The 24,107-nt window shown below is 43.9% G+C and overlaps 1 protein-coding gene across 3 annotated transcripts in view; it reads left to right on the top strand.

Annotated features, from left to right (window-relative positions):
- The window catches only part of LOC137546876 (mucin-3B-like), a 75,770-nt gene extending 60,888 nt beyond the window's left edge, over nucleotides 1-14,882 (top strand). For 2 of the 3 annotated variants that reach the window (XM_068269870.1, XM_068269859.1), the window contains exons 8-10: nucleotides 3,041-3,120; nucleotides 10,278-10,340; nucleotides 11,623-14,882. In XM_068269870.1, the coding sequence (XP_068125971.1) occupies nucleotides 3,041-3,120; nucleotides 10,278-10,340 (143 nt within the window). In that variant the 3' untranslated portion in view covers nucleotides 11,623-14,882. The remainder of the gene's footprint in view (nucleotides 1-3,040; nucleotides 3,121-10,277; nucleotides 10,341-11,622) is intronic. The other variant, XM_068269877.1, reaches the window with a different exon arrangement.
- The last annotated feature ends 9,225 nt before the right edge of the window (nucleotides 14,883-24,107 follow it).

Here is a 24,107-nt window from a genome sequence, read left to right as displayed (position 1 = left end):
CATTCCCTTATTATGTTTGAAGCGGAGATAAATATAAAGGATAAGGGGATACATGGCAGTGACTGCAAGCCAGATAACTAGAGAATAAGGTAATGGGGCCCTAGGGCACCTCTTAGCTCTTAAGGGGCCCATACACCTAACGATTTTCCGGCCGATATACGGCCGATTCGATCACAGTGATCGAATCCGCTGTGAAATCGCCGCGCACACCGCTGACAGACGTGAAACCAGATTGCTGGAGGAAACCCACGCAGATGCAGGGAGAACATACAAACTCCTTGCAGATGTTGACTTGGCTGGGTTTTGAACCGGGGACCCAGCGTTGCAAGGCAAGAGTGCTAACCACTAGGCCACCATGCTGCCCAGATATCACTAAAATTGGTACACGTTCATATGGTAAATTACATAAGAATCAATAGGAGGAGGTCACTGACCCTGCAAGCTTACAGCCTAGAGGGTAGTGGGGTGGAAACAATAGGCAGGGAGACACAGGAGTTAGTGGATGAAGCAGTAAGCCTCCATTGTGACCTACAGCAAATTATAGGCTTGTCTGAAAAGGTGTGTTTTGAGAGTACATTTGAAGGTTTCCAGGCTCGGGGCATGACACACAGCCTGTGGGAGAGAGTTCCTAAGGACAGGGGGATGGGGATGCTCATGAGATGCCCTGGATGTGGGAGTAAGTGGAGGTGATCAAGCTAGAGAAATGCGAGGGCATGCATATAGATACAGGGGATAGACATTCAAAGACTTGACATAATAGAGAGGGGATCAAAATAGATTTGGAGATCCTCAGCATAGAGGTAATACTGAAAAATAAAAGAGCTTATTATTAGTCCCAAGCCATGAGTGTAAATTAAGCAGAGGAGAGGTCCAAGGATGGAGCATTGTGGTACTCCAACAGACAGCAGGCGTGGGGAGGAGTTGGTATTGGAATAGGAGACAGTGAAGGAGCATCCAGACAGATATGAGTGGATCCAGGAATGTGCTAGGCTCTTGATCCCCAATGTCAAGAGGGTCTGGAGAAGCAGAGGATGATCAACAGTGTCAAGCGCAGAGGAAAGATCGAGTAGTATTAGTACAGAAAATTTGCCTTCGGATTTTGCAACTAGGAGGACATTAGGGCTCTTTCACATTAGGGCAGATTTTCTGCGTTTCAACGCAAAGGGTAAAGTTTGCGTTACCCAAGGTGAAATGAAAGTCCATAGACTTTCATTTTAGCTTTCACATATAACGCTGCGTTTTTGTGCGTTGCGTTACACTGCACCCAGGCGCAGTTTTTCGGCCAACGCTAGCTTTATGCGTTACAATGTTAGTCAATGTAAAACGCACACTATGCGCGTTTTTAATCCGTTAACGCAGGCAATCAGTCCCAGAATGCAACAGAGGAACAATGTAGAAAGTTGACAACTAAAAGAAAAAAAAATTACCTGCGTTTTTCTATGTGCAGTAACGCATTGAAAACGGATTAAAAACGCACACTCACTGCAGTGCAACGCATATCAAAACGCAGTAAAAGGCATACAACAAAACGTATGCTTTGAGCGTTCTCCAACGCAAGCTCTGATGTGAAAGAGCCCTTAGCAACCTTCGTAACTGAGGACAGTTTCTGTGGAATGCTGAGGACAGAATCCAGACTGGAGGGGGTCAAATAGGGAGTTAGCATAGAAAAAGTCAGACAGGTCTGAATAAATGTGGAGTTCCAGCAGTTTGGAAGCAAAGGGAAGAAGTGAGACTGGATGGTAATTGAGGAGGGTCCAAGGAAGGTTTTTTTTTTGTGATTGGTGGTGTTATGATTGCTTGTTTAAATGAAGAAGGGAAAATGCCATTAGAGATGGAGAGGCTAAAAAGTGTTGTTAAGGCAGGAATGAAAGAAAAGGAGAGTTGAGGGATAACATAAAAGGGATCAGTTAGTGAAGTGTGCTTTAGCCTGCTCCAGCACCCCAGGCTGAGACACCAAAGTGCGCCCCTCCACTCCTTCTACCCCAGCCGTCACACACTGATTGCTATTAGACTAAAGGTGGCCATACACTGGTCGATTTGCCCTCAGATTCGACCAACAGATAGATCCCTCTCTGATCGAATCTGATCAGAGAGGGATTGTATGGCTGCCTTACTGCAAACAGATTGTGAACCGATTTCAGCCTGAAATTGTTCACAATCTGTGGTGGTGGTGGTGCTGCTGCTGCCGCTCAAACCCCCTTCCTTCCGCCGGCGCGAATCCCCAGGTCTCTGCTGTCTTCTTCTCCGCTCTGGTCTGGTCTGGTCTCCGGCATGCTTCACTTCTTCCTGCCCGGCAGGAAGTTTAAACAGTAGAGCGCCCTCTACTGTTTAAACTTCCTGCCGGGCAGGAAGAAGTGAAGCAGAGTGGAGAAGACAGCAGAGACCAGGGGACTCGCGCCGGCTGGAACAGGTAATGTATACCCGCTGTATTGCGTTGGTCGTCGGGCATTCGAACGCCGCTGTCGACGCACTTCCGACCCACCGGCGATCGATAAAAATCTTCCACACGGACGGGAATCGACGGGATTAGATTGGGAGCTCCTCTGAGGGACAGTTAGTGACAAGGCAATATACAGCGTTGAACAGCGCTGTGGATGAACTCAGCGCTATATAAATACTAACGATAATAAAATCTTAAACCACACATCATGTATATGTACTTGTATTGCTGGATGTCATGATCGTCCAGTGTTATGAGCTTCTCACATATTTACAGTATATTCCCCAATATTTGTTTTGTAGTATATACAGTGCTATGGAAGATTTTAGCAATATATAAATAAAAGATAATAACCTAACAATGTTTTGCTGGACTTTGGGAGGAAACCAATTTGACATTTATTAAAATGTATTTATACTAATTTATATCATTGTGCCATATTATTTGATATAATTTATATATATATATATATATATATATATATATATATATATATATATATATATATATATATATATATATATATATATATATATATACTTATTTATATAATATTATTTATTTAAATATTTTATCATTTTTATATTTTTTCCCTTCAAGGCGCTATCATCGGTTGTTTCGTGTTTCTGTTCATCGTAATCATTTTGATTTGTTTGGTACTGATTCTGAGAAAGAAAAAAGTAAGTATGTGGATATTAATTATCAGGTAAACATTATGCTATAGTACCCAGTCTTAAGCTGGCCATACACTAGGCCGATTCCCCGCCGATCGACAGCAGATTCGATCACTGGGATCGAATCTGCTGTCACATCGTTCACGCTACACGCTAAATTCCGATCTATTTCGTCCCAAAATAGATTGATCCTGTCGATTGCTCCGTGCCGGAAATTACCATCGATCGCACGCGGGTAGGGAGCGCGTCGCTAGCGGCGTTCGAGTGCCCGGCGACCGATGCAATACAGCTGCAATACATTACCTTCTCCGTCGTCGCGACTCCTCAGGTCTCCGCTGTCTTCTCCGCTCTGGTCTAGTCTCCGGGTCCGGCATGCTTCACTGAACTTCCTGCCGGGACTGGAAGTTTAAACAGTAGAGGGCGCTATACTGTTTAAACTTCCCCCAGACAGGAAGAACTGAAGCATGCCGGACCCGGAGACCAGACCAGAGCGGAGAAGAAGACAGCTGAGACCTGAGGAGTCGCGCCGACGGAGCAGGTAATGTATGCGGGGCGGGGGGGGGGGGGGGGAGCGGCGGCAGCACCACCACTACCACAGATTGTGATTGGTTTTCAGGCTGAAATCGATTCATAATCTGTTTGCAGTAAAGGCAGCCATACGATCCCTCTCTGATCAGATTTGATCAGAGAGGGATCTATCTGTTGGTCGAATCTGATGGCAAATCGACCAGTGTATGGCTACTTTTCTGCTCACATCCTCCTTTTCAGCCAGCTTATCTATTCCTGATAAGCATTGCAGATTATGCACAGTGCTCAGTCCAAACCTGGTTATTTATTTTACTTGGCGGTTGTCACGGGGTGATTGACATTCTGGGGGAGACCAAGAGACTATCTACCTTGGGCTTCAGCTCAGCTAAAGTGGATGGAAGAAGCATAAAGGGGCCCATACACTCAGCCGATTTTCTGGCCGATCGATCGATCCCAATCGATCGATTGATCGTTTGCAAATCGGTTGGCCAATCGACCGATCGATGGCCGATTTCGATCGATTTCGATGGATTTCCATCGAGCTGGCAGGATGGAAAATTTAGGTCGATCTGATGAGATTGCTTATTAGTTTACATTGGCCTTAATGGAAATCTGATGGCAAAAAAATGCCATCAGATAGAATTCCAATAGATTTCAAACTGGAATTCTGGAATTCTATCCTGGTAAAAAATGTTCTAAAAACGCATCAGATAGATCATCAGATGCATTTCTTATCTATCTGCTGCCAATCTGACGAGTGTATGGGCACCTTTAGTCCACCCATGTAAAGCTTTGGCTGTGATGCTTAAAAAAACTAAAAATAAAAGTAAAAGCATCATTGGACTATTTTTTAGAAAACTAACTGCATTTCTGAAAATGTCAGTTTTATAATATGTCACTTTTATAATTTCTCTTGAACCATACTGGATATTTGAAGTAAACTCATGCGAAGTTAATTTCTCTCTATGCAACCATGTAGAGATCAAAATGACTGTAATCTCTCCATTCTTCAAGTACAGGTGCTTAGCTACTGGTATCAGGCAGGGGCGCCACACTCCCCATCTGCATACACTCAGTTGTTCTTGTATAATCAGAGCTTATACATAATTATAAAAGGAGCAATGCTACGTACACACATGCGACTACGATCGTTCGTTGTTAACGACGAACAATCTTTTAATTGACGAAAGAACGACCGGAGTAAAGTTAGTTCTAAAAAGTGTGTAACGATCACATCGTTAGAACGAACGTTACACCACGTAAAAGCACTTAATGCGCCTGTGCATAAAATTGTAAAGTTCCCTGGAGAAAAAGTGAAATGCGCATGTCCAGCCTGGTACAAACGATCGTTTCCAACGATGTACTACTTTTGCAAACGATCGTCGTTGGTTAAAATCCGCCGAGACAGAACTTTCTTTTGTAGCGATTTGGCTCGTTCGTCGTTAGACTTAATAGTCGGTGGTTCGTTTTTTGTAACGATCGTCGTTGGTAAAGATCGGGGAACGATCGTTACAAACGACTATAGTCGCATGTGTGTACGCACCTCAAGGATCCTTTTCCACTAGGAAACTTGATCGCATCTGAAATCGCAATTCTTTTCCAGGACTGCAATTTTAATACAATTGCACTGTGATCATGATCAATAGGGTATGAGCACAAATGCACTGAAAATCGCATTTCGGGGGAAAACGGATCATACTAGTGGAAAAACAAACATGATTTACATGTTAGTAGCGGTGCTGTTGCGATCGGCAAAACGGGGCCATCCAATTTTTCAATTGAAAAGTGCCTAGTGGAAAAGGGAGATAATGCCTTGCAGTGATGTGCTTGTGATATTGTTTCATTGCTAATTAGTCCCCCCCCCTCCCCCAAGCTGAATCTTATTTAGTATATCCTCATTGATAACAGACCTTTGTAGCATGCTGTAAATATACTCAGTAATTGCTTGTACTACATGCAGGGGGAGACTTGTAAGAATTATAAAATGAAGTTTAAATCAGAAAATCAAGTATATTGCATAAATAGCATTATATGTACATATCATTATAATCCATACCTATTACTTTTAAAGGAAACCCGAAGTGAGAGTGATATGGAGACTGGCATATTTATTTCCTGTTCAAATTCATATTCATATTTTAACAATTCTAATTGCCTGGCTGTCCTTCTGATCTTCTGCCTCTAAGGGCCCTTTTCCACTAGCTGTGATTCTACTCCGTTTCCTTAGAAAAATGCATTTTCATTCACTTGAGTGAGAATTGCGGCAAAATCGTGGTCAAATCGAGCGTGATTTTTCCATGATTCTTATTCAAGTGAATGTGAATGAGTTTTTTTCAAACGCAATCGCAAAGGAAATGCTGAAGAAACATTGCTAAATTGCAGCTAGTGGAAAAGTGCCCCTTAATTTTTAGCCATAAGCAGTGGCGGCTGCAGGATATTTTTTTTGGGGGGGGGGGTGCTATGCAGGTGCTGGACCAACTTCTGGGGTAGCTGAGGCGAAGCACGCCGCAGAAAAAAATGGGTGTGGCTATAACCTGCGACGTGGGAAAATGGGCGTGACCAGATGAGGGCGGAGCTAACTGTAATTTAAAGTGATCCCGAGGTGAGAGTGATATGAAGACTGTCATATTTATTTCCTTTTAAACAATACCAGTTGCCTGGCAGCCCTGCTGATCTATTTGGCTGCAGTAGCAGGGGAGGACTGGCCCAGGGGGACGGGGGGCAACTGCCCCCCGGGCCGCCCGAATCTTAAGTAATTAGGGCCAGCCGCTGCTATATGCAGCGGCTGCAGACATACCACAAGTGACAGGTTCGCAGTGGGGATCGCAACCTCGCGCGATATTTCCCGGCAAGTTGAAGTATCCAATCAGAGAAGGGGCTTAGGCGGCCGGCTGTGGTGTGCCCTTGTGCGTGGCTGCACCTGCGGTGGATGTGAGCGGCACAAGGACACAAATAGCTTAGGTCCTCTCCGGCCCGGTGGGTTGACCCTGCTTGACTCCACCCCCCGCCTGGAGCCATTGCCGCCCGCAACGTGCTGCTGTGCCTGCGGTGTCATCGGAGTGAGCTGTCTCACTCTTCAGCTTTCTGTGCTGGGGGGGCTGGGGGCCTGGAGCTGCGGCTTCGAGTGGCTGGCTGGCTGGCTGTCTTGGCTGGAGGAGTCGGACACTCTGGGGGCTGGGAGTCGGAGATGCCACCTATAGCTGCTTGCTGCTGTGGAGGAGGAGGTGTAGGACTGAGGAGACAGGAGGATAGAGGAGGTCGGGTCCAGGTCGCCAGAGGAGAAGGTGGTTTTTATAAATTTTGTTTCTGTACTTCTTCTCCCTTCTTGTCACTGAGTTACTCACACTTTGCTGCCTGCCTGCTACTGCTGTCAAATTCAATTCTCTGCCCAGGCCAGTTTTTTGTGTGATAATCATCCCCATTCTGACCCTGGCCTGAGGGGGAACGTTTTTTCTTCTTGTGGTGTGATTGGCGGCAGGGGAGGGGGGAGGCAGGCAGTTAGGCACTGTCAAACAGGTAGTTGGAAGGGGGGGGGGGGTTAGGTGTCAGACAAGTAGTTTGTACGGTGGATGGGCAGGAGTGGGGTTAGGCATCACCAGGTAGGTAGGTTTGTGTGTGTGTGTGTGTGTGTGGGGGGGGGGGGGTTGTTTAAAGGAGTTATCAGGCATTTTTAATGAAATAAGTGCTACTTACCCGGGGCTTCCTCCAGCCCCACGCTCCCAGCATGTCCTTCGCCGCAGCTCTGCAGTCAGCCATTCGCTGCCGCTGCCTCCCAGTCCCCGGCGATGGCACCAGTCCGACCTGGATGTCGGCCTGTACTGCGCCTGTTCAAGCAGCACTGTCAATCACCGCCACATAGACCGGAGTGTACTGCGCAGGTGCAGTAGTTCTGTGTCTGCACAGTACGCTCTGGTCCATGTGGCGGTGATTGACAGCGCAGCTCGCACAGGCGCAGTTGGCCTGACGTCATCGCCGGGGGCTGGGAGGCAGCAGCAGCGAACAGCTGACTGCAGAGCAGCGGCAAGGGACATGCTGGGAGCTTGGGGCTGGACGAGCCCTGGGTAAGTAGCACTTATTTTCATAAAAAAAAAAAAGCCTGATAACTCCTGGTTAGGCATAAGACACAGACAGGTAGATTGTGCGGAGAAATGGGGTTAGGCATCAGGTACATAGTGTGTGTGTGTGTGTGTCTGGGGCTGGGGCTGTTAGTCATCACAATTTGAAGATTTGCACACAAGAAAGATATGGCTTTGGGCTGGGGATGCCGTGAAACGGGCCTCTAGTTTGTGTTGTCCCCCCAGGCCAAAAGGTCCCAGTCCTCCCCTGTGCAGTAGTGAACTGAATTACACCAGAAACAAGCATGTAGCTAATCCTGTCAGTTCTGACAATATTGTCAGAAATCCCTGACCTGCTGCATGCTTGTTCAGGGTCTATGGTTGAAAGAATTGGAGGCAGAGAACCAGCACGGCAGCTAGGCAACTGGTATTGCTTAAAAGGAGATAAATATGGCAGCCTCAATATTATTCTCACCCTGGGTTCCCTTTAAAAGTGCAACGCAAAGACAGTGGGCCCAAGTTTTGGTGGCCCTTTCCCCAGAAAATTCACATAATTGTGCAGGTTTTCTCAAGAAAATACACGTAATGTGAGCAGATTTGCTCAGAAAATACGTTCAATCAGGTCGGCAGATTTGACCAAAAAACACGTTCAATCATGTGGCAGATTTGACCAGAAAATACATTCAATCATGTGGCAGATTTGTCCAGAAAACACTTCAATCATGTCGGCAGATTTGACCAGAAAATACGTGCAATCATGTTGCAGATTTGACCAGAAAACACTTCAATCATGTGGCAGACTTGCCCAGAAAACACTTCAATCATGTGGCAGACTTGCCCAGAAAACACTTCAATCATGTAGCAGACTTGCCCAGAAAACACTTCAATCATGTGGCAGACTTGCCCAGAAAAAACATCTGTTAATAAATTTAAAAAAAAAACTGCTGAGGAACTCCTGTCCCGGCCTCCGTCCGGTGCGCAGCTCCCACTATCCTCTGCCAGCCAGCAACTGAAACTCCTGCGCTGAGAGCAGGGCTACGGGAAATTGCCGCCCGAAGCCCTGAACTGCAGACTCAAAGTCTCCAGAGCAGGGCTTTGGACGCCAATTTACCATAGCCCTGCTCTGCCGCTGCCGGAGCTGCGGGCTGCTGCTGCCGGTGAACTGACGCAACGTCTATTAAACGCCGAAAGTCATTTCACACTGGGGGGTGCTAAATTGGACAAATTTAGGGGGTGCTTCAGCACCCCAAAGCACCCCCCTGGCGCCGCCACTGGCCATAGGCGCTGATCAATCATGCAAATCAGATGTTTCTGACAAAAATCTGACAAGATAAGCTGCATGCTTGTTTCAGGTGTGTGATTCAGACACTACAGATGTCAGAATGATCAGCAGGACTCCCAGGCAACTGGTTTTATTTAAAAGGCAGGGGCGTAGCAATAGGCTGTTACGATCGCATCGGGGCCCTTGGGCCAGAGGGGCCCGAGGGGTCCTCCCTCAACTGCAGTATTGGCTCTTTATTGGTCCTGTGCAGATAATAATCATTTATATATATGCTTTAAATAGTAGTAATCATTAACAAACTGTTTCCCATCCCCTTCTTGCACCTCTGACACTGTGGTTGTCCTTGGCAGATTTTGGTGCGCCATATCAATTGTTATGTAAAGAGTGCTTGGGGGGCTCCATTGTAAAACATGCACCGGGGCCCATTGGTCCTTAGCTACGCCACTGTTCAAAGGAAATACTGCTGGCCACAAAGAGTTAATCTGTTAACAGCATAGGGGGTCTATGGATAAAATGCAAGGTCTATGGCTAAAAATTTAGGGGCTCAACAGATTCTTATCATTATAAGACACTTTCAAGGCTTCTGTACTAACACATAGACTTAATGTTTTTTAGCAGCAGAGGACAGTAGCCAGATAATTTAAATATATATATATATATATATATATATATATATATATATATATATATATATATATATATATATATATATATATATATATTAGATAAAAGAACAGAAATAACATGTACTAAACATAAAAATACGAACAAATGCAATGAATGTGACATTTCTGCTCTTTACTCTGTCCCTCCAGCTGCCGTGCTGTCCGACCGCCCCCCCCCCCCCCCCCCCGCCCCACCCAAAATTGCTGACAAGGAGCTTGTCTGCAGCTCACACAAAGGAAGGGGCGTTCTTTGCGGGAGAGGGATGCTGTCTCCAGCATCTAAAACCCCCTTCCCCGCTTTTTTCTGCCCATTTACTGCCTCTCCCTTGCCTCTTGCCCTCCTCTCTGTGCTCTTCTGTTGTCCTCTTCGAGAAAAGCACAGCGGAGCTGCAGTGTTGTAAACCCGGGGCTGAAACTAAGGCATGGTTCGGGGGCGGTAGGGAGCAGCGGTTAGTTGCACTACCTGATCCGGCTTGTCTCCTGGATCAGCTACTATGGTTTTTTTTTTTTACAGCTTTGCCAACATCTTAGGTGCGCTTTAAAAGGGGAAGGTAAATTAGGGCTTTAACACAAGTAATTACTTGAAATGCATTCAAGATTTTTTTGCCTAATGATACATTGTTTCTTTTACAGAAAATGAGTTATTCTTTGGCCTTTAAGGATTCAAACATTCCACTAACCAATCTCAAAGTATAGGTAAAAAATTACTTTTATTACACCTGAATTATTATACTGTTTGTAATATATACTGTGGAATGTGTACTGGCAAATATGTGCCTGTTGGGCACAGCATAGGCTGCATTAAGCCAATATGGGAGAAACTCTCCTTCATTGCCATGGCATACTTCTTGCATTGCGTGTGGGTCATTGCTCCACTACCTGGCATGAACTCTGATCATGGGATTAATAAGGGCGACCCATTTCATTTTGTTTGTCAGAGCCATGTTTTGCAATTCTCTTTCTCCTCCCCATAGCTCCTGTATATACACATAATCGGTCCTCCTCTATGTTTGTTCCATGTTGTCTCCTTGCATAACATGCACCTCTGTGTGACCCCCTGTATAATGTGCCATATTCTGTTCTCCTGTACCGCTATGCCCCATTCTGTGACACTTTGAAACATTCATCCATTCTGCACATGTGCTCCATTCTGTTCCCCTGTATAACATGGACACCAATGCAAATTATTGAAATTATTGGTAATGGGGCACCCAGGCGGTGAATAGTAGGCAACTGGCTATTACCTGGGGAATAGTCAGAGTAGGATCATACACCTGGCAACCTAGGCAGATGCATGGGGCCCAGTGGGTGTCAAGGGGCCCAACTGCCACTGTCCCTGACCACTCTTCAACCTCAGATTACCAAAAGGATCATAAAGGTGAGCAAAAGCTACTACCTTTACCAGGGCCCATGTATTATTAATCCATCTTTGGGAATAGTCATTGCAGACGATCATTTATTTGTTATAATCAGCTACAAATAGCAGTCATTTGGGCATCAGAATTAGTGTTCGATATGACAAGGGGTAGATCAGTGTTAGGCACTAGGAGAGGGCTAGCTGTGAGATTGGAAGCTGAGTTAGTCTGTAGTAAAATAATGGCAATGTAAGTTACCAATATGTTTACTAGAGGCACCACTCAGCACCCAACTAGTGGTGCTACACATAGGCCATTCTGTCCTCATGTGTAATGTGCTCTCATTCTGTTCCTCTGTATAACATGACATAGCTGAAAGATCAAATTACACTTGTGATTAGTCACAGATGAGGGGGAATTAGCCAGGCTAAACTCTCTAAATACATACAGGGTGCATTCTTATATGATTTCCTTCTGTCCTGTGCAAGCATTCAGGTCCACTTTAAAAGGAAATCAATATGGCAGCCTCTATATACCTCTCACTACAGTTCTCCTTTAAACATCAAATAAAGTAATGTTTCTCCCAAAAACTACGTTATTAATTTATTTTTTGTTTCTCTTAGGTGATTATATGAACATCATCCACTGCTCATCATGCCAGAGAAAACAGCCTGATGAAGTTCCATCCTGGTGATGGATATAATTTACTGTAATGACCCTGAGTAATACATCTGTGGCATAATATTACATACCCTCATTCATTTATAGCAACAACCCGGATATTTGCCAAAAGTGTGAACTATGATCTGTACAGAAGTATAGGGAAAGATTTATTAGGGCGGGTATAAAGCAAATTGGAGCAAAAGTAGAGCAGAGCAGTTGCCCTCTTGAGCAACTAATCATTCAGGCCTAAACATGGCCACACACGGTACAATAAAATGATCCGATTTTACGGCAATTCCATTTTCATTTTAATGAAAAATATGATTGGATTTCCCGTTTTTTTTCAATTTTGATCGATCCAGAATGCTGGAAATTTTCTTCAATTTTTCTGAAGATTGTATGGTGTATGTTAGATTGCCAATTTATTAATATACACACCCTAGCAATTTTCTCAGTTTCCAATCATTTTTTATCATAATTGGGGAAAAATGTAACATATGTGTGTGGTGCATTGGTCATATTTTTGAAATGTTACAATCAGTCAGAAAAATTGATTAGAATTCTTAAATGTATCGGATATTTAAAAAATTGTATGGATAGAACACTTGTGCTTTGTTACAGATACTGTTTTGCTGCAGCTTTCCTTGGATCTATCTTTACATATTTGCCCCCTTGTTCTGAGGCACATGTCACATGATGCAGAGAGCTTTGCTTTACAAGCACAACAATGTTATCAATGGAGCAATGCAACTAAATATCTGCAACATTCGGCAACTGGTGGAGCAGCACCTTGCTTCACTGCTAACGATGCCAACAAACGCAAGCACTTTGGGGATTCACCACAGCTGACCATGCTGCTGAGGAGTAAAAATGCCCTGGTGCCATAAGACTCCTAGAAGCTGTGTAGTGAGAGGGAAATGAAGGTGGCCATATTTTTTCCCCATTTAAACTATGCCTGTTTCCTGGCTATGCAGCTGATCTTTTGGCCCTTATTCAACTCTATTTCTCTCCTAGGTGATATTTCACTCCAAATTAATAAAATGCCTTTTACGCCACCAGTAAGCAAAAAAATACTCAATACAAATAATACAAATAATTTGGACAGTGATTTTCACCTACTTTTTGGTACTTTTTCAATTGCAGTGCTGAGAAGTTTTTAACAGATGATGAAAAATGATCTCCTAGGAAAAAGCTTGAATCGAATAAGAACCTTGGGCCCGATCCAATTCACTTTTTCGTCTATAATTTCTTCTTGAAGGTAATTATCATTTCTTGTTTAAAATAACTTTTCAGAACTCTGCAATTGAAAAAGTACCAAAAAGTAGGTGAAAATTACAGTCATAATTATTTTAAGTATTTTCTTGCTTGCTGGCATTTCATTGATAGGATGTGAAATATCTTAACCTAGGAGAAAATTTAGGAGAAAAAGTGAATTGAATACATTTTTACTCTGCTCCACGAGTAATCTTTGCCAAAACTGAAACGGTCTTATTTTCATTTAGTTTCTGTCCTTTTATGTAAAGTTGAAATTAGTTATATTCATTTGCTTAAAGGAATACTTATGTTTAAAAAAAAAAATGATATTTACTCACCCGGGGCATCCCTCAGCCCCCTGAAGCTGGATGGTGCCCTCACAGCCCAGCTCCAATCGTCCTGTCCCCGTCGGCGGCTACTTCCGGGTTCGGCGACAGCCACCGACAGGCTGGGAACGCGAGTGATTTTCCGCGTTCCAAGCCGCTATACCACCCTCTATGCTGCTATAGCATATAACATATACGCTATAGCAGCATAAAGGGTGATATAGCGGCTGGGAAATCGGAAAATAAAGTATTCCTTTAATGCATCTTTACACTCAGATCTGCCAATGCTTTCAAGTTTTTGATTTTAGAAGATGCTTTCAGTACTTACACGTGGTTATACAGTATTTGTGATTATTCTACATATTTGTGATTGACACAGTAGTGAAAAATGCAACTTTGTAATTCTGGTTTTAATTCTGTGGTTTCTAAGTTGACAAATAATGTAGTGCACAGCGTCTTTCATTTTTCAATGTATAATTTCACATCCAATGCATACACAAGAGCTGATACTGCAGCATATTAATCCCTTGCTTGGTTAGATAAAAATCCAATTACCAGGGGCATGACTATAAATCAAGGAGCTGCAATGCAATATGTCACCAGGGATGGATCTGTACATTTTACTACCCAAGGCCTTCTCTTACAAAGCACCCCTCTTTGATCCATGATCACTAGTAGATCATTAGGGCATTAGCAGTACGTGATATGAGGATGGGAGGCCTGATTGGGCTCACTTGTATCTGTACTCTAGTATTTAGTCACCATGACTGCTGTGGTTATTGTTACTAGGCACCCTGCTCAATGCAGAAACCTGCACACTCTCCCAGTGCAGAATCGCATGTGCATCCTTTGCCTGTGGGATCCGTTTGGTAGTGTTTCTTCTTTTTAGGATGTTAATGGTATTATTTAGCATGGTGCTGCAAAAAGCTATGATAAATGACAATTTTCAGAACCTATTGCTAATATGCTCAACCTTTTGCCATTTTAAAGTTTCAGCATCACTATAATGCCTTTCTGATTGCTTAAAGAGAACCAGAGACAAACTAATTGAAAGCTTTTATACATACCTGGGGCTTCCTCCAGCCCCAAAGGCACGGGTCGCTCCCACGCCGTCCTCTGCTGCCTGGATCCGCCGGTACCGGTTCCCGTCATTACCGAAAGTCGGCCAGTCGGCCGGCGGGCGCGGCCAATTGTCCACATCACAGGGGCTCCCTCCATATGCTTACGCGTGCGGGCGCATACTGCGCAGCCGCATGCGTAAGGGTATGGAGGGAGCCCCTGTGCATGCGGAAAAGTGGTCGTGTCCGCCGGAAGTGACGAGACCCGCTACCGGCGATAGAGGAAGCGGAGGATGGCGGCGTGGGAGAGATCCAGGCTTATGGGGCTGGAGGAAGCCCCAGGTATGTATAAAGGCTTTTTAATTTTTTTAGTATTGTTCATCTCTGGTTCCCTTTAAAGGACTTACAATGCAAATATGATTAAAAAGATTTTACTCACCTACTCACTCAGTTCCTTGCTGCAGCCCCTGTCCTCAGTGTTGTCCTGCTGGCCGCTGGTAAAGATCGCGACCCTGCCGGTGGGTCAGCTCTTCTGCCTGCGCGGGCATTCGTGCCTGCGTGTCCACATCATCTGGCACATACTGTACCTGCGCACAACTACTGTGCAGGTGCAGTACTCACCAGATGACGTGGACACACAGGCATGAATGTCTGCGCAGGCGCAGCAGAGCTGACCCACCGGCGGGGTCGCGATCTTTACCAGCTGCCAGCCGTACAACAGGGACTGAGGCTGCGGCAAGGGGCTGGAAGAAGCCCCAGGTGAGTTAAATCTTTTTAATCATATTCGCATCTGAAGTCCTTTAGTATAGTATTATTTCTGATTACATACGTTGTTTTTCCAGATGTGCAGCAAATGCTCCACTTTTCTGCAGAAACAGGTAAAAAAGAACAAACACTGTTAATACAGTGCAGGAGACTTGGGCGCAGCCGGCGCCACCATAGGCCGTAATAGGAATTACGGCTATAGCAGCGCACAGGGAGTAACTTCGGTGTGTCAGAAGAGGGAGCTGAAGTTACTTTTAAAACACAATAATTCGGCTTCCAGCAATTATTTCATTTCCCACTATCCATGGTGGCCTAGAGGGGGAATTTTCACCTCCCCCAGCACAAGTATCTACGTCCCTGTATGTACACAAATACAAACAAATATAAACAGATGGTTCTGTTTCTATTTTTAGAACACACTGACTCTATATCTCCATCTTGTGGCGAAAAAGTAAAACCACATCCAAATACCTTATTATACACCTTCCCATAGAAATATGAAATACATGTTAATTATTTTTAAAAACCCTTGGAGGTGAAAGGGTTAACACGGCCGGGAACTTGTGCAGCAGCAGGATCAGCCATATACCAGCTGTATCCTGCACCCAAGTCTCCCGCACCGATATCTCTCGTACGCCAAAAGAAGGCTTGCTGTCTGCTCTGCCTATAAAGCCTTTTACACACATCCAATTTTGATTGGCCAATTGTACCACTTCCATGTGGTAGGAGAGCTTACCTACTCAATCATTTCATAGTATTCTCAGTCTGTTGGCCCTCATGCTACATGGAGGTGGTAAAATTGGTCAGTGAGTAGCCAATCAAAATTGGATGTGTATGCACCTTAGAAAATTAGTAACTGGTGCAATTGTTACCTGCAATACATTAGCTTACAGTTTTTCAAATTTTTGTTGTAATCAAGTTGTGGCATATTTGTATTTTTAGAGAACTGTATCATTTCCAATAAAATATTTGTTTAAAAAATGAGCATATGTGTGTGTTTCCATGTTTGTGTCATTGCCTGATACACTGAGGCTAGGAACACACTAGGAAGAAATGTTAGCGTTTTTGCCACTAATGAAAGTCTATGGGCCGCATGTAAGAACACATATATGTACATTTTACATTGTGCGTTTTTGAAAACGCAGAACTTGCTGCATAATTTTCAAAATCGCATATAAAATGCACCTAATGTATCTCAATGGAGATGCAGAGGAATGCATACCTGCGGTTTTTGTGTGTGTTTTTTTTTAAATAGGATATTGTATTTTACTCCATAGATTAGGGAAATTAAATAAAAACTCAAACTCGAAATGCATACAAACACACCAAAAACAGAGCATCATGTGTTGCCATACACCTGTTGGACCATCGGCAACTCATAATTGTTATCGTGTGTTTGGGCCTTAGGACCCTTTCAGATATCTGAAAAGCTCTGACATACAAATCGGTACAATGTAAATAGTTTGTGGCGCGCTACTAAGTTGCAGCCTGGTACCGCATAGGCAAGTTCAGGGGGGATTACAGCTGCCCCGAATCCCCCCTCAGACCAGGGCCGGTGCAGTGGCTGGGGACAGGCACAAGATGAGACACCAGAATATCTGCAGGCATCCTGCAGCTCATAGCACTGCCCCCTTTCTTTCCCTGCTATAGGCCTGGTGCACACCAAGCATTTTTGGTAGCGTTTTGAAAACCGCTGCTGCCTGTGAAAATGCTTGGCTAATTTATCTCAATGGGATGGTGTACACCAGCAGCTCATGCAGCATTTTTGCTGTTTGCAGATGCGTTTCTGCCTCAATGTAAAGTATAAGAAACTCTGAAAAACGCTAGATCAGAGCGGTTTTCCAGGCGTTTTTGTTACAATAGCTGTTCAGTAACAGCTTTTACTGTAACAATATATGAAATCTGCTACACAAAAACGCTCCAAAAAATGCTAGGCATGTCTAAACATGCCTAGAATTGCTCTGAAAATCTGCTTCAAAAACCTCTAGTGTTTTGCGGATCTGCTAGAGGTTTTTGGTGTGCACTGGCCCATATTTGACTTTAGATGTAGCAGCAGCAGCAACAGAGCATGGAACAGCAGCATGTGTACAGAGCGTGTAGCAGCTATGGGGAACTTGACAGGGTCAGGTATGAGCACAGCCGTGTACCCTGCTGTATGAATGCTTCACACACTTTACCCTTCATTATCAATGTCTGCTGTCCTTATCATTATCTGTATTCAAACTGCTCCTGATCAATTCCGTTGTCAATAGGGAGCAGATCGGACATGTCGGAAATAAACGTCAGATCCTGTCAGTCCGAAATTGCATTGTTTGTACCCAGCATGATGTCCCACCATCATATACTGTACTGTGCGTGGCTGAGGGTGACCTTTAAGGAATCCCCTCCCCCCCTTAAAAATCCTGGGTTAAGGTCTGCCCCTGCAGCGGATACATGACATTCATCAAATCAATGAACCAAGTCCAAGCTATATTGCTCAGCAAAACCTTGGGGAAACTCGTGACAGTTCTTAAGGTACTGTATAGTTGCACAGTTCGTTGGTTGATCCCAAAAAGAATGTTCACCTTGCTCAAAGATCTCTTAGACTCTTTACCCTTGATAATCTACCATAAACCCACTTTACACTTAACACACCTCTCTAGACGGGGCCTCCCAAAATAACAAACAAAATAAAATATAAATCAAATAAGCAAAAAGGTTAGGAAAATAAAAGTAAACAAAATAAAATATAAAGTGACCAATGCACCCAGCTATGCCACCCAAATCACTATCCCACAATATAACTGCACTTTGACTTTTAGGCTGAATAAGCTCTAATTTAGAGTTGTTGCAAAACTTGTACTCCAAAGAAGTTAACTCTGTATCTTGGTCAGATGTCAGTTCACTTCTTACTGTAGCACACTTTTAGTATCACAAGACGCAATGCAACTCCTCCTCTTTTCACTTATCTTTTTTTAATACTGAAATGTTCTTTTTACTCTCACTGCCTTACTAATTTCCGGTTTCTTTAGGACTGTGTACTTAAGTAATATGCATAAATCACACTTTGGTTCACTTCTTGCATCAAACTCTTAGTAACACTTCAGAACATAGCACCGAAGAACCCATGAACTTTAACTCTTGACTTGAAACGGACATGAGAGGAACAATGTCTCTATAACAGGACTTAATGCAAGCGGGGGGCTGTGTCAGCTCTCTGATGTACTTCTGGAGGCTGTTAATGTCTCTTAGTGACAGCAAGGCCTTTGTTAGATGCTGGTTCTGGGGCCCCGGGCAGTGAGAGTTCCCGGGGCCCCAGGCTGGCTCATGCACCATTGTTTTTAATTATTGTAGTATCCCATGCAGTTTAGTTAGGAGGGGGGCAGATGAGAGGGTATATCCTGCACGCTGGTGCCCCCTGCTGGCCATATAGCCATTGTCTATATGCAACTGAAACCCTCTCCAATTACTAGCTGAGTAGCTCAGCTTCTGTTTGAATTAATCACTGCAGACTAGGTGTCATGTGTATGTGCACTTCTTGATTGGCTTACAAGCAGCCTGCAGGCTTTATATAAGCAGCAGAGAACTGTCTGGGAAGTGAGTATCTCCTGTGTGTTTGGTAAGAGCAAGGCCTTTACTTTCAATACACTTTATATAAGCGGCAGAAGATTTCTGCACTTTAGCTGGGCAGCTCTATCTTGCATCAACAACTGTATCATCAACACAAGGTCTCTGTATCTTTAAAGCTTTTGCACACAAACAGTCTCTAGTAACAGCACTTTGAACAGAACTGGTCTCTTCAGGTTCTGGGTTGCTATATTTCTATCTCAGCAAGCCACCGTTGAACACTGGCTACTAACTGAACACACACTGTAACTTGAAGTTGTCTCTCAGGCCTAATACTCATCTGGCTGCTGGTGTCCTTTCTGTCCGGACTAGCTCAGATGGACTCTGTGCATGCTGCCTCTCGTCTCCGGTCACTGTCTGGTCGGGTTGCCTCTGCCTTACTTGCTCCACTGTAGTCTCTGCGTGGCAGCCGGGTCCCTTCTTAATCTCCGGGGTGACTGCTGCAGCCTTCCTCCACTCTTGGCCTCCTTTCCCGCTCCTCACCGCTGTTCCTGTCTCCTAAGTTCCGCTCTCTTTCGCTCTCTGGCGCGCTCTGGCAGGCTCCAGCCAGTTCCCTCCGGCTACACCCTTCTAGCTCTGGCCCTCCCACGCCTGCGCTGTAGCTTCCGAAAGGCCGCGCGGGGCTTCTGGAAAGTTCCACTGCTCTGTGTGCTTTGGTCACCTAGCAACAGTCGATGCAACCATTACAGCGCCTCCTCTCCTCTCCCATGCGCCATTTTGGTTCCATCAGCTAACATCTAAGGCAAAACTTAGCCCTAGATGCTAAAGTTACCTCACACATAGAAATACATTGGCAAAACTTTTGGGACCCTCTTTTAGAGGGTTACAATAGTAAGGAACAAATTCCTTATTATACAGTTCCTACATTTCTTGCATTGAATGAGTCAGGATAGTCATCCTTGTTAATATGTAAAGAATGGATGAAAAGGTACTTCTATGTTGTGTGTGAGTATTAGGTACCTTAAAATATTTACGTAAATAAATAATCAGGCCCGGTCCGCCTATGATGCCAAGTGAGGCGACTTCCTCAGGCGGCAGAAGTCTGGGGACAGCACTAGGCAGAAACAGGAAATGAAGAGAGTGCCTGGCCAACCTATACTGGGTGTAACTGTACCTAGGTACCAATACTGGGGGCACCTATACCTAGCTACCTATCTATACTGAGGGAGTTTTTTGGGGGGGCTCCCCGCAGCTACAACGTGTGGTGCAATTGTTGGGTGCTGCAATCATTCCAATTTGGGGGGGCATCCTCACAAGTTTGCTTCAGGCAGCAAAAGGTCTAGAACTAACCATGTAAATAATTTATATATTTTAAATATATCCATATATTGGATTACAAAAATCAATAGAATTTAGAATTTGGAAGGGGCCACCACCTGTGCCGAGCTCTAGCAAGCAACACAATGGTGAATAAAAGCAGCTGACAGTGAATGAGTTTACTGCCTTCAGCCTCCTGTAGAAAAGAGTTCCCTTAGTACATATCATACCGTTATGCAGGGGCGTTGCTAGCCCCAAAGATCAGTGGCACATGCCCCGGATCAATTGGGGGTGCCCCAGATGTCCCCAGGTAGAGAAGAGGCACCACAGAACCCAGCATGGCGCACACAGTACCCAGCATGCTTAGGTGACCTATTTATGAGATATGCTGCATTTTTTTTCAATTAATGGAGAGGGAGCTTCATCCAACATTTTGGCAGGCCTATTTAGACCAAGTTCATGTAAATTTGGCTCCACCCATGACCACACCCACGTTCCATTACATGGCCGCACCCATTTTTCGTCTGGAATGCCCAAAAGTGCCCCGAATGTCTTAGGATCCTAGCAACACCCCTGCCATTATGAGAGCTTCCTTTCTTCATGTTGCACCATTATACTAAGCAGGCTCTGTCAGAGTCACTTTTTACATCTCTTTTTTAGTCTATGTTCACAGTGGCGTGCACCGGTGCACTAAAACGGCCACTTTGTAACATGACTTGCCACACGGCAATGCAACACATATGTGACACTCACAGCGTGGCTGGTGCAGTGCAGCATCATAATGCACTGCATGCTGTGCACTCCCGAAATAGAGTGCATTAACAGGAATAGTGAAGCATACTTTGTTATTGACTGTAAGCTTCCCTGTATGCTACACAAAGCTCGGATAACGTACAGCCAGTGGCGTAGCTATGGAGCTTTGGGCCCCAGTACAAGTTTTTCATTGGGCCCCCCATGCATTTTATACATAGCAGTTCATATGGTGCCACAAAACCTGCCAAATACATACACAGTATGAGAGGTATAAGCAGAGAAGGGAACAGTTTGTTAATGATTACCACTATTCAAAGCATATATAGAAGTGATCATTACCAGCATAGGACCACTGAAGGGCTAATACTGCGGTTGACGGAGGGCCCCTACTGGGCGCCTCTGGTCCAAGGCCCCGGTGTGATCACAACCTCTGCATCCCCCCTTCCTATTACTGCTTCCTCAATGGGTTGCGTTCCTGCTGTTACAGGGAACCCAACGCCCACTCTGAACCTAGCCTTATTTTTTGCCTGATTGGTGGAAAATGATTGAAAATCAGCCAGATAGTTGAGGACCCCCTACAGCCAATTATGGGAGGGGGGGGGGGGGGGGTTGGGAGAAGGATGATTCAGGGCATGGAGTAGTTCAAAAAACGTTAACAAAATAGAGCTTTAAATAGCCATTAAACCCAAATTACAGGTTGGTTTACCTATGATTAGCGCCATATATAGTAATTCTATAAAAATCATACAGAAATTTGGACACCTGCCATTAGCCACGAGCCTCTTGTAGTCAAGAATGGAAGTAAACAAGAAGCAGTATTATAGAAATGTAAAGCTTCTCATTTTGCTGTCTGTAGATATGAATACTTTAATATATTCATGAATGTTATTAGTAACTCTTTCCCAAAAGACAATTTTCTTTTAGTACTAAACCGTAAAAAAAAATAAATCTATTACTAATTCAGTGTCAACAAATAGGATGCTGGTAGTATATTGTGCTTGGATAAGATTGGGGGTAATCTGCCGAATTCTTACTGCCTATTTCTACACTGCATGTTGCACAGATGCATTAGACACCTGTTCTATAGAGCGGTCAGCCTTGGGAACAGTTTTAATGAGAATCATTTGAACTAATCCATTACAAAAGGTGTGCAGTAATGTCTAATTTCCTGTGAACAGCTGCAGTCTACTTAACTATGTAACACCCACTGCAAAGTCACCAGGAAGCAGCTGTGCTCACTTACTCCCAAATCTTCCCCACCCCGACCTGCTACAAACAAATCTAAACACAGTACTGGAATACATGAAGAAACTGACAATGGAGCTTATCCTAAATACAATGTTTTCTACATGCATGTGAAACTTCTCATTAAGGGACATTTCACATTGTGTCCATAGCTTCCCAATAGACAATATCATTACAATGCTATGATATTCCTATGAGGCTTTCACATTGATTGCAGTGCGGTGGGTTCCGACGCAGTAGCACACAGCATGCTGTGCATTAACCGGGTAACGCGTGCCTTTTACAGTGGCAGTGAGAAATACTTTCATTGTACTGTTTGCCTCACTGTATGGTTGTGATGTAATATCATCGCAACACATCTTGCTCAAAGTGAAAGGGCCCTGGCATTAGTCTGCTTTTGGGGACCCAGCAAGAAACCTCATTGAGAACAGTTCTCAAATCACTGCACCATCTAAAGCACAAAGCGATGTTATTGCCAACTACCCTATCATGTTAGCTGACTGTCCCCATCAGGTTTCCTGCTGGCTCCCCAAAGTAGACTAAGCCAAGGCCCTTATCCAGGTCATGGGATATATAAAAAAGGTAGATTCAACTGGATTCGATTTTAATGGGACTGAACCCACTAGTGCGACTACGACTAGGGGTAATCGCAATCGCAGTAGCGTTTTGAGCGCGTTTGCACTCAATGTTAAGTATATAGCTTTTCAAAGCGATTTTGCAGCACTTTGGGGGGCCAAGTGATTGTGCTTTAAACAAAATGTATTTTATTTACAAGCTGTCCAGATTTCTTGCTTCTGTCCGTAGTCCCGCTCCTTAGAGGAAGAGGTCAAAAGTGCTTTTCTGAAAAGAAAGTAAAAAAAAATAAATTTAAAAAGTGCTTTTCTGATTGGTCCTAGAAAAGCACCTATGACCACTTCCTTTAGGGGACAGGGCTACGGACAGAAGCCGGACATCCGACACCTGGTAAGTATAGTAAAGTTTATTTAAAGAAAAAACCCAGGCAAATCGCTAATCAAAAGCGCTGTACAGGTTACTGTACAGTGCTTCCAAGCGTCGGAGAATCGCGATCGCAATAGCACTAGGAATCACTGCACACAGAGCTACGGCAATTTTAAAAGTGCTGCAGCGATTCCTAGTGGGTTCCAGGCCTTAAACAACCAACATGCAAGAAAATATTCCAAATATTTTTGCTATTACTATTACTATTTTGGGGTATTTTTTTCAATTGCAAAGTGCTGAAAAGTTATTCTAAAAAGAAATTTAATAATTATCTCCTAGGAGAAAACTCGGGAGAAAAAGTTAATTGCATATAGGCCCTGGTGTTATTCTGCATGTGGGAAAACCAGGTGCAATCCTCTCAAGTGTGACCCCTCTCTGAAACCATGGGAACAGTAGATTGTTCGCTGTAAAGAGCACTTCCAAATTTTAAGAATTCCATAAAAGCGATGTGCAGCATAGAGCAAGAAACCCTGTTTATAAATGTATTTTTTTTACCTGGGACTGAATTAAAAACGCTCCCATTGACTTGCATTAAAATCATTTTAAAATCGCAATAGCTGCAATTTTACCAAGATTTGAATGCAAGTTGATGCTCAGAAAGCTCTCATGGTCATAAAAGCTCTCAGAAAGCTCTCAGCTCTCATGTGCCTAGCGATTTCCTAGTTATGCCTAGCGATGTTTGGAGCGTTTTGGTGTAGAGATGTTTTATTTTTTGTACAGTTTGAGCTGGAAGTGAACAGATTTTGAAAAAAAAAACGTGGAAAATTGCTCTGTTGTAGCATTTTTAGAGCAATTTTCCACTTTTCTTATACTTAACATTGAGGCTGAATTGCCTCCAAAATGCTGCAGGACCTGCGTTTTTCGGAAAAAAATCAAATCACTTTGGTGTGATCCATCTTATACAAATACATTAGCCAAGCGCTTTTAGCAGGTGTTTTAAAAAGCGCTCAGAAGCGCTATTGGTGTGCACCACAGCCTAACAGCTGCCAATGTTAGGTAACTTGTCCTGAATAGATATGTAAATTCTTTGTGCAAATGTATTCAACTTGAAAATGGAACAGTCAAACCCCTCTAAGGTGTAATTTGATTTTGGAAATTCCAATTTGAAGCCAAATACATTTGCATACATAATTTGTTAGTTCTAGTGTTGGTATTTTAATATTCAGAAGGTGAAAGTCTGAA

This window comes from Hyperolius riggenbachi, chromosome 1, assembly GCF_040937935.1.
Source record: "Hyperolius riggenbachi isolate aHypRig1 chromosome 1, aHypRig1.pri, whole genome shotgun sequence".
In the NCBI taxonomy this organism is placed as follows: Eukaryota; Metazoa; Chordata; class Amphibia; order Anura; family Hyperoliidae; genus Hyperolius; species Hyperolius riggenbachi.
This window is presented reverse-complemented; position numbering and strand designations above follow the sequence as displayed.